The 18,615-nt window shown below is 37.0% G+C and overlaps 1 protein-coding gene across 1 annotated transcript in view; it reads left to right on the top strand.

Annotated features, from left to right (window-relative positions):
• The window catches only part of LOC139693651 (uncharacterized), a 225,540-nt gene that overhangs the window by 16,700 nt on the left and 190,225 nt on the right, over positions 1-18,615 (top strand). Inside the window, exon 2 of the mRNA XM_071591890.1 lies at positions 2,529-2,778. Coding sequence (XP_071447991.1) covers positions 2,529-2,778 — 250 coding nt within the window. The remainder of the gene's footprint in view (positions 1-2,528; positions 2,779-18,615) is intronic.

Raw genomic sequence — 18,615 nt, 5'->3', positions numbered from 1 at the left:
TAGGGTTAGTATTGGCATAATAAATATGTGGAATTAGAACGCAAGGAAATGAATTTAACCGTTAAAAATATTCTATTTTATTACATTGTGTAGCTATTCCTTTTAGTTGCAGGTATGATTCCATAAGAGCATTTTCGTACATAAAACTTGAAAAAAGTTACGCAGATATTATTTGCGTACAATTTGATTAAAAAAATTTCCATATTCGCATTTTACTAGAAGTAACACCAAAATAGGGTCACTCCCTTCATATATTATCGCAGAAGAAAAAAAGAACGAAATTTGTCTGTCCCTTGATTATGTTGATTCATCATTCATTCTTTGGAAGATTTATGAGGGCAACGGCGTTTTGTTTGTATGCCCATGAATTTATTTTCACACGCATGTTCAATAACTGACAACATCGCGCTTCAATTCGCCAAACTTTCAAGGGATTTAACGAAATGGAGGCCCCAAAACTTTCAAGATCATAGCATTTATAAAACTCCAAGCACAATGATTCAACTAAAATATTCCAACAAAAAATTGGGCTGATTATGAATACTAAAAGAAAGTACCAAAATGTCGACAAATATCAATGATAACTGACAATTACAATTTTACACATTATATTTTATCCATATTTAGAATTTTGTCGAGAAAATTCGAAAATTGTACAGAGAGTTAAAAATATATTAGTAAAACCATTCGAAGAGGACTTGATTAATCAATACACATATTAAAGGAAGCACGGTATCGGCCGCAGTACTGCGATGTGGAAGGCAACGGGAAACAACCATGATAGTCTCCCTAGAATATGCAGCCTTGTCTTGCATTCAAATAGAGTAGAATGGAAAGATATGAGCTGCAGTAAACAAATCATATGATTGAAATACTAAAAACAATATTGAAGGAAACGCACACCTGTTAACTTAAGGTGGCATACTTAACGTATGAAAATCGACGCACGCGTAAAGTGTGAAAACTGGTGGCTGGAAACGAAGGGATTTTATAAGTAATTAGGAGAGTAGAATCAATTTCACCTAAGAAAAGTAACGTGATTGAAATAAAATGTTTTATCTAGCCAAAATTAGATTCATCAGAAATGTTTAGGTGTGCAAAAATAGGGTTTTCTGAGTTTGTCCTCCACGAGACAAGGAAGAAGAAAACATTTGTTTCGCGCTATTTTATATAGAATAAGGTTTATCAATCAATAGTTGCAATATGATTTTAATTCTATCAAGGCTGAGGTCTGTTGGTATCTCTGTGATTTCATCTTGAAATCATTATTAAGGTAGTAATTAATGGACGGAATTATAAACGAAAAGGATTTTTAACCATGTGAATACGTACACCAATAGGTTGGTGGACAGAAAAGTGAAGTTAACTTGATATTGAGCGTATTATTAAGCATAGCTACAATATGATAATTCCAAAATTGTAATAGTTTATGGCGAAGTTTACTTGAATAAAATAAAAAATAAAATTAATTGATTTTTGGATACGTCTACATTTCAGAATGTTCTCAATTAATATATGTATTTGGTATTCTTTGACTTTGGGATAGAATTGAATACAAGCAGAATGCTTATGTTCAATATCAAAACTTAATTATTGTTAAGTACTTAAATATTTCCTGTCAAATAACAGAGGCAGTTCGTGTTTATAATGTATATTACATTTTATGATAAATAACAGACATTCTAAAGTAAATTAACTAATATTACTTAGAGGTAAGTTACATGAAAGGACATGGATGAAGAATTTATTGCTGTTTCTTAAAGTACGCATTGAGTAACCTAGACTAATATTCCCCATGTTTTCGTGGGTATTATTGATATACTACTTAGTAGAAATAATCTAAAAAAATGACGCATGCATAACAATAAAAGATTTTCCATGGAAATCAACTGTTAGTTATTATCGTAATTAGCTCTCGCATTGACAAACATGAAAGCTTTTCCCAACGCAATGCATTCCTAATACGTTTGGCGGTATTTGGGAGCCTAAATGCAGTGACCACTATCTTAGGGGACTTATTGGGGCTTGGAATGATAGGTAACTGGTTGTGCACGGAATATGTTCAAACGTATCTACTTTAATTGCAGTCGACCTATCAAGTATCACAAAGAGCTTTTGTGTAAAATTCAAAACGAACACTAAAAAAGCTGGGAACACGAATAATATATAGACTTTTACCATAATTGCTACAGCGGTCTTCTATCCCATCTGCCGAACGGCACGCCACTCAAACGCACCATTAATTCCGATTCCTCGATTTTATCGCCGCCGCTCGGTCTAATCCTCACCCGATGGGAGGCCAGTGATTTACACGACCAACTATCGGAGAAAATGGACCCCGAATAATGGTGGAAAGAACGAGGTTGTTGGGCTCTCGGCCGCCTGGAATTCCCATTATAATCGGGAATTGGGAGGGGTGGAAAGGTCCAGAAAGAAGCCTCCCTACCCCCATGTATATTGAGTGCGGTCGTTATCTACAACGATGCTTCCCTAGGCGCCTTAATCGGCTTCGTCCCCCTTTGTTCCAGGGTCCAGCAAGCGGCGGACGGAGGTAGGGGGCTGGAGAGGAGCGGGCCCCACCGAGAACAGCGCAGGAGCGTGGGGGGAGGGCGTGAGGGTCGGCGGGGGGAGCGGGATCCCACCCTCTGCTTCCTGGCCAACGTGGCCGTGGCGGACGCTGTCAAATGCTTGATGGTCCTGCCGGTCTCCCTCGCCGTCCTCCTCGTCCAGAACTGGGTCTTCGGCAGCTTCTTGTGCTTCTTCCTTCCAATGATGCAGGTAGGAAGTAAGCCGCTCAAGTATCGGGCGACCCCCTCCCACTTTGCATGCATGAAATATGAGCCGCGACGGATAGCGAACCATTCGTTTCCAAATGTGGGAAACGAAAATCGGGACGAGGGCAATGAATGGAGGGCAACTTTAGTATAGTACATTTTTCCTCCGCGTGGTCCAAGGAACATTTCTATTAATTCTTCATATTTTTTAGAACGTCAGACTTAAATTTAAATAATTCATCCAACAAAATAACTCAAAAATGTTCATTTCTAGTGATTAAGCCTTCATATAAGGCTGACTTGAAAATTTATATTGGATATGGACAGATAATTTTAACTTTACGTGTATGCGCCTAAATTTTATAACTGTTTTCATTTACGAGTGTATAATGATATAATAAATCTGTTAAAAGTTAAAGTCGTAAGAAAAAACCGAACATTTCGCAATGATATACAGCTGCAACATGATCCATAAAGAAATTATACATTGGAAAATATTGTACGGTAGTTTATTTTTATCATACTCTTCTGGAAAAGTTTTCCCTGAGTAGGAAATTTCCTCATTTTTTCAATATTTGTGACGTAATCCTTGGAGCGCATGGTACTTCGTATCAGAGTCCCTTTGAATGTGTACTTATCCTCGTGTATGTGCAATAATATTGAGATGTAACAAGCTCCTCCGGAAAGGGTATGCGGGCAAACAAGAGGGCACAGGTCATTTCACAGCATTTTTAGTCTTCGATAAGTTAAAAAATACCGAAGAAGATGAGAGCCATAAAATGTGTGGGGAATCAAAATTAGTTAAAGAAACAAAAGCAGTGAAATTATTTCTCATTAATAGAAAAATAAAATGTAGTGAAAATCAAAATAAAAGCAAAGTAAATACGTGGCATAATTAAAGTAGAACAAAATTTAGTAAAATTGACTAAACAAATTAAGTACTCATCGCAATTAATTGGATGAGGAAATTGAATTATTTTATTAAATAATATTACTAAATAAATATACCTATACGTAATATTCAGTCGGAATTAGTACAAGTCTTCCATTTCATGTAAAACTTTCGGAAATAAAATCCAATTAAATAGAAAAACGAGCGTATTAAATTTAAAAAAAACTTATTCACGGCTACGAGCAGTTAAATTCACAGGGGTACAGTGTCCCTTAACATAGCTGCGTACAATCAATATCGAGGAAATTTCTTACAGGCGCATCTGAGAATAAATTATCGCATGGTGGATTGACATTTTGAATCTCTACCAGTTGATGCTAAGTTAATCTGTATAAAATCAGTGAACATTTTGCAACAATCACGAAATTTAAGTAGGGCAATTTTGAAGCATGAAATATTTTTTTCATAAAAAATAGTATATATCAATGCTAATATTTTCTGAAAAAATTCAGCCTTTTAAATTAAACATTCATTAAACAGTCATGAAAAAACAGAACATGCATACAAATAACTTTTAAAAAATTTGACTTCTTTTGTTGGCAAACTTTTGGGAAAATTTATTACTATTAATTAGTGACATAATATCAAAACAGAGGAGCTGAAAATATAATAGCCTCAAATTATCGAAAGACGCAGTTTAACCTCATAAAATCCATTGGCCCCGCGAGGGTTATGCAACCCAATTAACACGTCATCACCATCATGCAAGAAAACAGTTACATTAGCCAGAGTTCCTTTTGGTTATTTTTTAATTCTAGACGAACAAATATAAATATTGATATGTGAGAATATATTTTCGTTGACGTAGATAAAATATTCCGCTGCTGCTTAGATGAAATCTATTCCTCCATAAAATGAAATTTCATTTATTTTTAAAGGTGGTATATAAAAATCAAAATTACAGGATAAATATACAATAGCGGTGATAACCTCAAGGTTTTAATTTATTCGATCAAAATTATTAAAGTGACTTTCGCCTAAAATTTTTAACGAATTCTTTTGCATCAGTATTCAAGCACGATCCGTAATACAAGGATTGGTACATTCTAGATTCAATTCAAGTAGAGATTTGAGTTTTTAAAGGAATACAGCCACAAACGTGTAAAACAATTACTACCATAACTGGTGAAAAAATAGTAGAAATAATTTCATAACAATTAAAATAACGAAATCCAAGCACCTTTCAATTTTGCTTAGATAAAAAATTTATTTGAATGGGAAATTCATTCGATTAAAGAAATTAATATGCTATTACTCCCAGGCCGTCTATTACTCCTGGGAAAATATTTTAAAAGACTTCATAATTAAAATTTGTCACATATAAACCGGTTAATCTAGTCCGAAAAATATAAAATTGCAATAATTTCATTCATTTTGGTTCTTTCAACTCCAATTAAAGACATTTGTGGGCACTGGATAATTCTTTCATGATAAATTTACTTTAATTTTTAACAAATTTCCCCAGGGCATTTCCTATTATTGTCCTTAATTGTATTGTTGAAATTAAATTTCAATTAGTACCTGATGGGAACAATTCATGATATTTCAACGTTACAAAATATGCCAAGATTATAAGAGAGACATATTCATTTTATTAAATCACAATGGTTAAACACGATTTTTTCGGTCAAATAGCGTTTATTATTTAAAAAAGAAAAATATTACTGCGGAGAAAACAAAAAAAAATTTTAACATATCTATAAATTCTCTCGTGTCCAATATGTCGACAATTATTCGCAATTAGAAATAAGGCACTCATTTTAAAATATGATGTAATTTATCGTCATCAAAGAAGCCATTAAGAATTGATTATTTGCTCCTCAAAAGTGGATGGTTCAATATTCCTCCAAGATAGGTACAATAATGAATTAATCACTGAAAGGAATAATTATTCCATGTTCGAACATTTTCCTAGTTTTTAACCCTTAATCCGAATAGATAACGATCGAGTATTCTTTTATTCATCGCAAACCTCATTAAAGATTGATGATATATATTGCAAATAGATTCACATAAAGTACGGTTCTAGGCTTATGACAAATAGCTACCCGAAAGATTATGTCACGTTTACATAATTCATTTTCATCATTCAGTAAGGGAGAGGGGGTGACCCCTCTCCCCTACCTTCCTCCCCTCTTGGAGCCAGGCTATAGTCGAAACATTTTTCATACATGTCACCTGATGATGATGCGCAGCATCGAAGCCATGGTCGTGTGAAGTATTAAATCTTTATGTGGAAGCACAAAGTTTCTTTTTCTACCCTCATCATGAGGGAATTACACAAAGTTAAGCCTTGAAACTGTGATGTTGAGCATCAACCACGCTGAGGAAAGGCTGAGAATCACGGTTTCAATAGTTTGTTCCTGGATCACTTAAAAGTCGGCTCACCATACCCCAATCTATTGTCATTTCTCACCCTACCCCCAATTTTCTGCATCGCCTTGTGACTTTAATTAATGCCACCCAGCTTCAACTCTCGGAAACTCAACCCTAATAACCGATTTTCCGTCAACGGTCCCGTTCTGGTCGTCTTGGATGGATACATTCCCGAGCGTGCGTTGATAAATCGCCGGGGGGTCCCGCGTAGGAACGCCCACCAAACGGCGACAATCCCTGCCAATGATATCACCCCAGGGAGCAAGGAATAATGGAGAAGAGGTGAGAAAGGGAGACGGAGAAGTTATAACATATAATCCCGATATTGATCGTCGGCCCTCTCACCTCCGTTTCCACTCAAAACTTCTCGACGGAATTAATTTTCTTCCATTGAAAAAAATATATGCGAGCCTCCTTGAATAGTATCTCGGAACATTTCTTTTCCATTTGAGCGCGGGCTTAGATTTCATCCGCCTATCGGCTCAGTCAGTCAGTTCGTCCGTCTCCTCTTTCGGCGTTTGTCAATGGAGAAATTCCATGAATAAAGTATCTCGGGTGAGTGAAATGGATTAAAAAAGATTGAGATTTAGCTCTGATTTCTTTCATTCGCATTGATAGATTAGGAGAATGAAGGAGAAGTTTGAGAGCTTCAGCCATCAAAATGACGCTTATTTTTTGTGTGAAGTTTTCCAAAAGGGGTGATTCAAAGGAGAAGAGTGAAATGCCACGCCACCCGCGTACAATAATTTAATAATTAATAAAAAGTATTGCTCCTCAATATCGCACTATATATATATATATATATATATAGTACAATACACAGTAACACATAATATAGAAACACAAAAAAAGAGAACACTCACACGTATTTTCTTGATATTTCGACGGAAACAATCCGTCTTCCTCTGAAGATATAGAAGTAATGACTGCTGGAGGTGAGGGTTGCGAGAGAAAGGGAAGGGGGCCAGGGGAAGGGGGCCAGGGGAAGGGGAGAACGGGAGGCGAAGGAGGGGTGAAAGGAATGGTTGGGGAGAGGAAAGGGAGAGGGAAGGGGTGGAAGTAACAATTTTAGGCAACTCCCATCAGTGAACGACATTGAGGCCCGGATGCTGATAGGCCATACAGATGTAAATGAATGCCAATTCAAGGGTTTTTAATTCTATAGGGTTATCGGATGTGGGAAGGGACGCTAGGACGGAAACATTGTAACACTGGTTGAAGGGGGTATTGTGATGGGAAGCATGTTTAGGGATGGGGAGACCCGCGGACGGAGAGGAGGGATTGCACGAGGCGCGGTGGTTATTAATCCTAATGTTAAGTGGTGTGGAACATTGGCCTATGTAAAAGGACGGGCAGAGTTTACAGGTAAGAAGATAAACAACATTCTTGGAAGTGCAAGAGGAATAGGGGAAGGGCGGGAGAGAGTTGAATGGTGGGATGGAGTGGTGAAAATAGGGCAGGTTTTGCATCTTGCTCGATGACATGGAGTGGGTATGGCTCTGGGGGTGTGAGGGGATTTTGAGAGTGGCCTGGTGGATTTGAGGATATCTGCTAGGTTGGCGGGACGTTTGAAGGTGACAGAGGGGCAATTGGGGAGAAGGTTGGAGGAAGTGTTGTGATTTTTGAGGATGGGGAATAGGTCTTTGAGGATGAATTTGAGAGACTGAATGCCTGGGAAGTAGGTAGTACAGATTGAGAGAGGCTGGGAGTCTGTGGTTGACGCAGGCTTGGGGGTGTAGGAATGTTTAAGTATTTTTTTATGGAGGAGAAAATCAGGGTATCCTCGTTGGAGGAGGGAGTGGTAAAGGTTGTTAAGGTATTTGTTAAGGGATTCGGGATGGTTGCAAATGCGGTGACCGCGGATAGAAAGAGAGTAAGAGAGGGAGCGCTTGGTATGGGAGGGGTGACAACTGCTGTAATGAAAGTATTGCTGCTTATTAGTAGGTTTGGTGTGAACAGAGGTAAGGAATTTGTTGTTCCTGAGGGAAATATTAACATCGAGGAAGGTTATCTGAGAGGATGAAATGGTCGAGGTGAAAGACAAAGATGAGGAATCATTGAGTTGGGAGATGAAGGAATTGAGGGAATCTATGCTGTGTGGCCATAGTAGAAAGATGTCGTCAATGTATCGGAGCCACAGGAGAGGTTGCAGAGGATAGTTGGAAAGGAAATTCTCTTCCAGGACACCGAGGTGGAGGTTTGCATAAGAAGGGCTGAATCTGCTACCCATGGCGCAGCCCTTTATTTGGAGGTAATGGTTATTATTGAAAGAAAAGGAGTTGCGGGTGAGAATGAAATTGGAAAGATCAATGAGAAAATCGGTACTGGGGATTTGAGGGGTAGGGCGTTTGGAGAGGAAGTAACGTAGGGAAGAAAGGCCTTCTTGGTGAGGAATGGATGTGTATAAGGAGGTGACATCGATTGTAGCCATAGTAATTTGGGTGTCCGGAGGGAGTGAAATTGAGTGGAGCAATCTGAGGAAGTGGTAGGTATCTTTGATAAAGGAGGGTAGGGAGTGAACTAAAGGTTGGAGATAGTGGTCCACGAAGGCGGAAATTCTTTCGGTCAGAGAGCTACGCGAGGAGACTATAGGGCGGCCTGGGTTGTTGGGTTTGTGGATCTTAGGAAGGATGTAGAAGTGAGGGGTGTGAGGTTGGGAAGGGGAAAGGAGGGAGATGTCCCTGGGGGAAAGATTCTCCTTAGGGCCATTGTCTCGGAGGAAAGCGATTATTTCTTTTTGGAATGCGGGGTTAGGGTCAGCAGGAATATATTGATAGGAGGAAGTGTCGGAGAGTAATCTGTTGCATTCTTGAAGGTAGTCTGTAGTGTTTAGGATTACAACTGTCGAACCCTTGTCGGCAGAAGTGATGACTAGGTTGGGGTTGCGTGTGAGTTTTTTTAACTCAGCTAATTCGGCCGGGGAGAGATTAGTTTTCGGGTTTAGAGATTTAAGGAAAGAAGGACTAGATGTTTTGGACAAGAGAAGATTGATAAAGATTTCGACCGGGTGATTTGGAGGGAGCGGTGGAGGTTCAAGGTGGGAAGGCGGCCGGAACTTGGTGAGAGCCCTGTGTGTGTGTGCGGGGGATTGAGTGGCGGGTTGCATCGCCCAGAAATGTCGCCATCTAAGATTTCTGGCAAAATTGATGACGTCTGCGAGGATGGTCACGTGATTAACCTTGGGGGTGGGGGAAAAAGAGAGGCCTTTTCCCAGAAGAGAGGTTTGGTGCTCATTCAGCGTTGTGCTAGAGAGGTTCAGCACGTGTTCGGCAGTATCTTTTGCTTGGTCAGCCGGCGGGGAAGGGACGGATTGAGATATTATATATATATATATATATATATATATATATATATATATATATATATATATATATATATATATATATATATATGGTGCTTTACATTCAAAAATATGACGGCAGCAGTATGAATTGGGATAAAAGACGTTTGAATGACATCAAATGAAGAATAACTCAAGCTAAGAGGGCATTCTTAAAGTAGGGGCAATACTTATGCTCAAAGAATCAAGGGTTGCAAACAGGAAACAGTACGCCAAAACGTTTGTATGTCACTCTACGTGTTAGAAACATGGAATATTGGAAAAGTGGAACAGCGAGGAATAGAGAGGCTTATGAAAGATGATGCTGGATTAGAATGCTGACTATTAAATGGACACGGTGTGAGAAACGAGTAAGTATTCAGAAGAGCAAAAGAGGAAAGGACCATATGGATAATATGGCGTCAAAAGAAACCAAATGGATTGGACACCACTTAAGGTACTTAATAAATATATTACGTCCTCTTCCATGGAATGAGTTAGAGGGAAGACAGTGGTAGAGTAGGTTAGAATGACTAAATAATTTCAAAAGCAGCTCTAAATTAAAAAAATTCACTACTAGAAAATCCATAGAAATATTCTGGCGTTTTATTGAAAATATTTCATCTCCTTCTCTTCCACTAAATCTTTACTGGCTCTAAATGGGAGTTGAAATATGCGTTTTAAATACAGCTAGATAGTGTTTCATGGAATATAAATATTCACCACAGCCAGATGTTCTAATATGCTAAATAAAAATGATGAGCAGGTAACTGAGACGCGGTCCGCCTATTGATATGGTTAAAAATACCAAAACCGAATATTTATGCGTAAATGATTGGTTTGCCAACATCCCCAATGATAATCTGCGGCAAAGTACTACGTAGATGTAGATGTCGATCAACAGTACACTCTCGGTAAGGCTTTCCTTCGTTATTTGATCGAAATTTTTATACAGGCCTTTCATATCAACTCCTCAGAACAAAATATTTATACTGCAGAGAAAGATTTTAGTATCTTATCAGAAAATCCAAACTCAATATTTAACTTAATTCATTAAAGTCGCAACGCTTCAAGCCGTCTTTTGATTTCTAGAATCGTAAATGTCACCAGTCATCAAGTGTGAAACGTAGCATGAATGTCAAAGACGGTCGGTGCTCCTCCCTCAGTACTTTTCATTTCCACTTTACTCCCTTAGCTTTTGCGGTGACGCATAAGGTAAAACCAAAAAAACTTATAATGAATTTAAATTTTCTACTGAAATAAAATTAAGTCGAATTCTGCATTTAATTGCCAATAATGTCTCATCAAAGATGTTCACAGCAATTAACCTACATAAAATCATTGATAATTGATCTATTTAAATCGTAATACACGAAATACAATTGCAATTGTGTAGATCACACATAAATTTATTCAGATATTCAGGTAAATCTATCAAAAACACAAGAGGTCATTGGTATGATAAACCGCGGCGATTAAAATACCGACTAATGCATCGATCATTACATAAATAAGTGGTCATGAAGGTTGCTTGTTGCATAAATAATCACGCAGTACAAACTCGTGGTTGGGCAGTACGTTCGAGGCACTGGAAGCATCCATCCTTGGTTAGGCTTCATATTTTGTAAATCAGTGACCTCTAAAATAAAACAGGCCCTTCTTTATAAAACATTTAGAGAAACTCACTTCAATAACTGTTCGACCTGAATCAAATATTTCCTATGATTTCAGCACTGAAGGGGTGCATTTTGGATAATATATACCACCCAAAATATGAATGAATATCAGTAAATGAGTTATAACGGAAAAGCGAAGATGATGGACGAAAGGTAAGCGCTGAAGAGCCACCTCTCAGCGGTTGAGTCACCTTAGACAACGAATAAACAGCCATCCATCTTAAAAGGCCTTGGCCATGGACGCAAAGATATATTCTGCATTGTCGTTTGGAACTGACTGAATCAAAGCAATAGTATGCAGGCTTTAAAAAGTAACTTTAACGTATCACTAGCCATATAGTAAGCTCCAATAAGATATTTTCCAATTATTTAAATGTCTTCCTTGATTAAAGAGTTATAATCCACAGCTATAATGGAGCTCAATACTGGCTGGAAAACTTGTAAGAACCAAAATACCTCAACATGGAATCCATTTGAAAGCTGAATGATTTTTGTCATCGGGAGATGAACTACCCAAAAGTATTATATAATAACAACTTCTTTTTGTCCGAACGGGGAACACATTCTTCAACGTACGCATCGAAGTACCGCATAGCCAGTCTTGTTAAGACCATTTTCGATGATGGAATGCCGGCTGAGATTTTGGCTGTAAGTAAAAAAAACTGTACCTACCTCACGTATACGCCACTAGGGCATAAAGTTCAAAATATAGTAGGTAACGGGAGAGTACGACATAAATCTCTGCTCCGGCCGGGAGTTCACAAAGTTCCAATATCTCTTCTCCCGCCGTCATAACTCCGTGGTGTAGAATTTCCGCTCGTCTTTCCCTCCATTTTTTTCTCGCAACAGCTTATATATTTTCCGCTCATTTTTATGCACCAATGAATACGTAATACCTCCCTTGAAAGGAAGAGACGATGCCATACGATTGCGTTATCGAAAGTCGGCCATTTTACTCGAAAACGGTCCTTTTTTGGAGGGAATCAGCAGCCAATAATGTCAACGAATCGAGGAGAAAGAAAAAGATAAATAACATGATAAGAAGAGCGATGGTACTAAAATCAGACGATTTTCCTCTCCGTTACTTTGTCACGAGGCATTCCAATATGACGAGATGGATATTACGTCAATATTGGTAAATTATGTCCTATAAACATACAAAAATACTGGATTTGAATACGCGTGAGGTTGATACTCTTAGTAAGAAATTTAAAGGTAAAATGAATAAAAAATACAATTTGGAAACTATATCACAAAATTTTATTTGCCGTTTCCAAAGAACTCAATTCAGAGAACTTAGCCTAGAATTTCAACTGTTTAAGTGAATTATGGAACTCGTTTTACAATATTGGTTTCTGTAGGCTGTTCCACGAAATTAACGTACTTCGATAAGATCTTAAGTATTCAATAGAGTCTGGGTCAACTTCGTAAAATCTTAAGCTGAATTCAAAGAAACTCTGTAGATTTCACAGATTTTGATTAAAACCTCGAAAGGAACCCCTTTCTTCGAAAAGTTGAAATCATCAGAACCTGATGATGCCGACTGTCCAACAAGACCGGCCGCTTTAAGTTTTTTTTGAATGACGCTATATCCCTAAAGTTTTAAATTAATCCAAATATTTATGAAATTTAAAAAATAAACTATTTAATTGAACATAGTGATATTATTTATTTTACATACAGAAAGGAAGATAATTCAAGGGTTTCGAGTACAAAAACTCTAAAAGGATTACATTTCAAATAATGGTTTTTTCAAAGTTCACTGTATTTTTCTTATGATTCCTTCCCTAAATTATATCAGAAGTTTAACAATATGTATTCATTACCTGTTTTACTAGGAATTTCGCAACTCCTACCCACTAAATCACCATATCGTGGTTTTCACAAGTTAAACGAAGAAAAATGCTCGTTACAACAGAAGTTTTCAGACATCTCTCAAGTTTAGTAGTTCACCTTATTAACCCCGAAAAGTTATGATGACACTTAGCGAAGCAGACTGAGAAAGAGAGAGTTTGATGACTTTTAAGGAGATGTAATGCTTGAGACATGGAAGGGTAGTTTCACGGAAGTGATTTTTTCCGCATCCTAGAAGACATTTAATTTCATCCGACAAAATTCGTAGAACCCGAATAATAGATGGAGAATTTTGGATTGCGTCATTCTTTATTCGTTTATTTCATTTTTTAAATGCTCTGTATTAACAAATGATATTTTAGTATTAGAAAAAAGGAATCTTGTATGCTTACAGTAGAAAGGTTTGCTACGATTTCCTAAGAAGTATCCTAGCATAATAAAAGTATAACTGAGCAATGATTGAACGCTGACTGTATAAATAGGCAATAGAGCAAAATGTTGTAATTTCCATGGTAAGGCTCATTTCTCAGTCTCTTAAGTTAAGCTTTGAGTCCTTGAAAAACAGTCGTAATTTGAAGCCTTATGGAGTTGGTTGAAGAGATGTTACTTCAGCACATATTCACGTTTAAACATGGGCATGTACGATGCATAAACTACAAAGACTTATGCACTGAAATTGACCCCCAGCCAGCGGGCAACTGGGTTTCATTAGTCATGACAAGCAATTATTTACAAATAAGGCAAGAACTAAGTTCTTGAGAAACGGTTTTCTTCGACTAGCAATAAACGAAACAGGAAAGGAGGCCATCCGAAAAGGCATGGCATTGACAGTTAACATTGAATTAGTTGCATTAATGAAAGACTTCTCTACTTTTTCTTTAGATAAAATGTGCATAATTCAATATTCCTAATAATTTTAAAATATTGTAATCCTAATTTCCCCGTACTGGATATGTAACGATAATACGAGTATATATTGGAAAACGGAATCAAAATATGAAAATAGTAAATATCAGGCATTTGTCCAACGGAGACATCATCTGTAAATTTTGATCAGTCCCAAACATTTAAGACATTAATTTTTATATCAAGAATAAATAAAAATAATAAATAATTATTTAAACAGTTTTCTCTGAGTACCTTCGTGATGGGGTTTTCAGAGTAATATATAGTGCCTCTTATATTAGCGATTAATTAGTTGTGTTTCTGACTCGCGTACCGACTGTTGTCTCAAATAATTATTGTTATTGTATCATCCGCTAAGTTACGCATGGTCATTCAGACAGACGAACAAACGGAAACCATGTCACAGTAAATTCTTAATGAATTTTCCAAACGAATTAAAAAATAATAATTAGTAATTTACTAATATAGCGTGGGCGGACTGACCTCTACAATCCTCTCTCCCCTAAAATTCCTCTCCAAATATAATTCCAAAAGTTTTAAATGAACTTGTAAGAACATATTTAACAATGCTAAAAATGTATTATTCAAGAAATGATTCTCTTTCAAAGACTGAAAAAATGCCTTCGATGAAAATTGTTAGCCATGGTTGGTTTGAAAATTGAAGCAGAACTCATCTCATAACTAGCTCAATGGAACATAAAAGAACGCACTCCGAGTGGGAGGTAGCCCTTTTCTTTCCTTACCCATATAGTTTGCCACGCATATCTTCTATCAAGAAAGTCAAACACCTGAAGGTTTTAATCTTTGATAATGGAGAGAAATCTTGAGCCACTTTGTTAGCATCTAATTTTCTTTTATCTTTTGTTTCCTTATCATGCACGCGTACATTACGCGTTGAAAATAACATGGCAATACTTACACATAGATAATTATTTACACATAAGTAATAATTATAATTAATTACAATATAGTACAAAACATGCAAGGTTATTTATATTTGGCTATTAATCGATTTTTTTAACTAGTTATTAATTAAATTTTTAACAATTTACTATTTTTTAAATTAATAAATTGATAAAGCCAACTTTGGTTATCGTTAATAAGATTTTTCAGCTGCTAAAACTCAATGTAAATCCCGCATTGTAGACTGAGATAAACTCAACAGCGACGAATGAAAACGCTACCAAAAATAAAAATATGAATTAACACACACTTTTGATGGGATCACTATGCGTCACTCTCGAATATATCTCAGTATAAAATTTTGGAATTTTATCAGGCTCATTAATTTCTGAGATAATGATGAGCCCTCACTTACCGAACTAAGAATCGTAGTTCCACCTTCCCACCCTAGGCCCCCGTTTCTTCTACTATTTCTCTCTCTCGTTTTCAACTTGCTGGGACTTAGTTGAATGAAAATGTGCTCAGCCCATATACTCATACAATTAAGTTAAGAATATGGAGGTAATGAAATCTGGATTCAACAAATTTTCATTTCGACAAACGTTAAAAGGTCGTGAGGCTTTAAAGCCTCCCTTCTAATTTCTCGAGGAATGTGTAACCAAATTAATAAACTCACCACATTAATGAGACGCTGAATTAGAGAAAATGATCTTATGATAAAAATTGCTTCTCTTGCATGGTTAACAATACAAGCTCATATACATGGATTGTGTGTGTGTATGTATGTATCTGTATATATGTGTGTGTGTGTGTGTGCGCGCGCGTGCGTGTGTGTTCGTGTGTGTGTGTGCGCGCGTGCGTGTGTGTTCGTGTGTCTGTGTCAGTTTGTGTGTTTTTACCTTTCCATTAATCCCTTAATTCACCTTCAGCGAAATGAACCTACCAAGAGTTAAACATTTCTGTAGCTCCCTATAATAGAGAAAACTATGGCCAAATCTGTCCTTTTTGAAACCGGTTACTACATTTAATCACTGATTTTAACAAGATCCAAGGAAAGTTGGGATGAACTTTCCTAAAAAAAATAATTTATAACCTCTGAAATTCATGTCATGAACTTCATACTGATATGTAGAAAAGCCTTCGGTCACTTTTCTTTTGATTACTTAACCTAAAAGAGCGCGGGATAAACAGATATAGTTTATACTTCGAAAGAAGTGTCGTAAAATTATCTTACCAAAATAGAATATAGTGTGCCTCCGTGTTTCCCACAATAATTGCAATGTAATATGATTAAGGAAAGCGAGCTTTAGCTTCACGCTCGACCAGAATCTATTATGCTCCCAAAAGTTTCCTCCAAGCATCTTCTTAGAATAACTTAACAGACGCTCTTTCTAAAAAAATATGCATAATGCAAATAGCGGCATTAAATTTTAATTTCACAAGCAGCTTTACATGTTAATACGGAAGTAATTTATGATCTGCACTGGAGAAAAACTTCTTACAGTTTATGTAAGCGATATACCTCCGTTGCTGAACTGTTGATCGAGGCGCGAGATACTCTTCCGCGGAGATGGAGAAAAATTTCTTTGAAGAAATACATTGCTTGGTTAAGTAATTGCTCTAGCTTTGCTATGGTCCATGAATTCTAGGGCACGACTTTTCGCTTTCTAAACACCAAAGATATTCCTTCCTATGCAGGCTTTGTTTTACATCTTATCAAGTTCTCAAAATCTAGCGGAAAAGGAGCGTTTGTGTACACCACCTTGCCCCAGTTATCGTGCGACAGACCACATCAGAGCTAAGCTTAACATTTGGCCGACGAGAGGGTAGATCGAAGGCTTTCAGAGTAATTCGATGATGCTATGTTGGCTTTCGACTGTGGAGCATCATGTATGGCGCCACGTTTCTCTCTCGTCACAAGAAATGTCCTCATTTGCCTGGGATTCTTCCGGGTGATAGGTTAGTGAATTTGGCAGACAGTAAGAACAGGTATCTATAGAAAGTATCTAATCGGGTAAATTGATGAAAACATTTCCAGTCTACTTGGGTATTCGACTGATGAGGTAATTTTTAATTAAATGATAAGGAGGTAAGGTTTCCATAGAGTAATCACAATAAGTAACTCGGGGTAGATATTAGCCCGGTGATATTGCATATGCACACTGAATAATCCTCAGCCCCGGATAGTTAATGGAATAGGGATGTTACAATGATCATATCTTCGTCACAATTCCATGGTATTTCGGAAAAAAAATTTCACTAACGACCGGAAAACTGAATCATGCATTGATCGGAGGATAGTAGGGAGTCAATTGTCTAATTTTGTGACTTTTAGAATATTTATTTCTCCATTCCACTTTGGAGAATAGATGGTTACAATATTATTTACGAACTTTGGACTCACCTTCGCACTTCATACGATCCCTCAGAACCTCATCTCAGCTTTTTTCTTGCGCTGGATTTCCCCAGGAAATCCGAAGTTGATTGCAAATGCCTGCTTTTGCCAGCTTACTTACAGGCAATTTAATTTCTTCCAATCCCCTTCAAATCCCCGCAAATCCTTCTGGCTATCCTCTATCACTCCTGAGGAAAGAATTTGTGCCATCAATTGCCGAATTAATTACGCTGAACAGTGGTAGGTGCATCAAGGTGGCCGTATTCTAGCCACGGAAAAAGTGTTCTGTGAAAGGATTAATCTTGGAAATAATACCCAGAAATAAACAACATTCCCAATAAGCACTTCTGTACTTATCTAAATATTAAAATACGATATTAATTCCGAATAACTCTTTCTTTTATTGGAATGTTATGGTTCTAAAAGAATTTTGACGTTTTACGGAGAATTAACACATTTTTAATATGCAAACTCAATGATAGTAATTCAATGCAAGTTTGTCCATATCCAAAGAAAATATTTTTTTGGCTTACTTTTCTGCATTCCAGGAGGTAAAAGTGTCGTCAGATTATAAGTTTCTGTATCGTGTTAAGCTTAAAAGAGTATTTTTTCGTCGGAGAGGTCAAATTGCTACCATGAATAATTTCCAAGATGGTAGCTAAAACGTTAACAATTTTAAAGGAGAATGAACTCGAGAAAGAAAATGAAAATTCGCGTATGTCACAACCCTATTACTTTATACGCGTAAGTTCCTGTGTTAGTCTCAGATGCTGGTACTTTCTAAGCAACTAAACCATTCGAATAGTAATCTTCTATTTAATTGGTAGGAAGAATGTTTGCTAATAGTAGAAGAGGAGGTGACCAACTGATGGTCTCATTTGTGTCATTAGGGATACATGGATAAATAGAGGTAGTCTGGATTTAAGGGTGCGGAGGAAGGGCCAAAAGAAGCACTAGGTATTAATAGTCCGCCCATAATATTAATTGCTAGGGGGCCAACATTCTTCAGTCCCGCCTGCAGGATAAATTACTCTCGTTAGTATTTGCGGTGCGGTACCCAATACAAGATTAATAGTAAAAAAAATTCCACTAGCGTAATGCAAATCAGGGTGCTTTTAAGGGCAAATATGCAAAGGTAATCAGTTATAATTATCTATCACAAATAAATGAAACTGTTAAAGATAATGCCGAAAGCGTATGTGAATGTAAATATATTATTATAGATCTCCTGAAGGCTTAGTTTCAATAATCCTTCAGACATTATAAAATGAGGCAATTACACTTAAAAGAGAACCTTTTATTTGAACGGTTCTTATCTATTTACTCTTTCTTTTGCCTTTCCAAGTCAGCTTTTCAGATAATATGATGGTGCAGGAAGTCTACAGGTGTGGAAATAGAAAACCTCTTGGAATCATTCTGGGCACGTATGACAGCATTCTACTTAGCCTAGTGAGCCGCGA

The sequence above is a fragment of the Hetaerina americana genome, unplaced genomic scaffold (assembly GCF_022747635.1).
Source record: "Hetaerina americana unplaced genomic scaffold, ioHetAmer1.1.p SCAF_5, whole genome shotgun sequence".
Lineage (NCBI taxonomy): Eukaryota > Metazoa > Arthropoda > Insecta > Odonata > Calopterygidae > Hetaerina > Hetaerina americana.
This window is presented reverse-complemented; position numbering and strand designations above follow the sequence as displayed.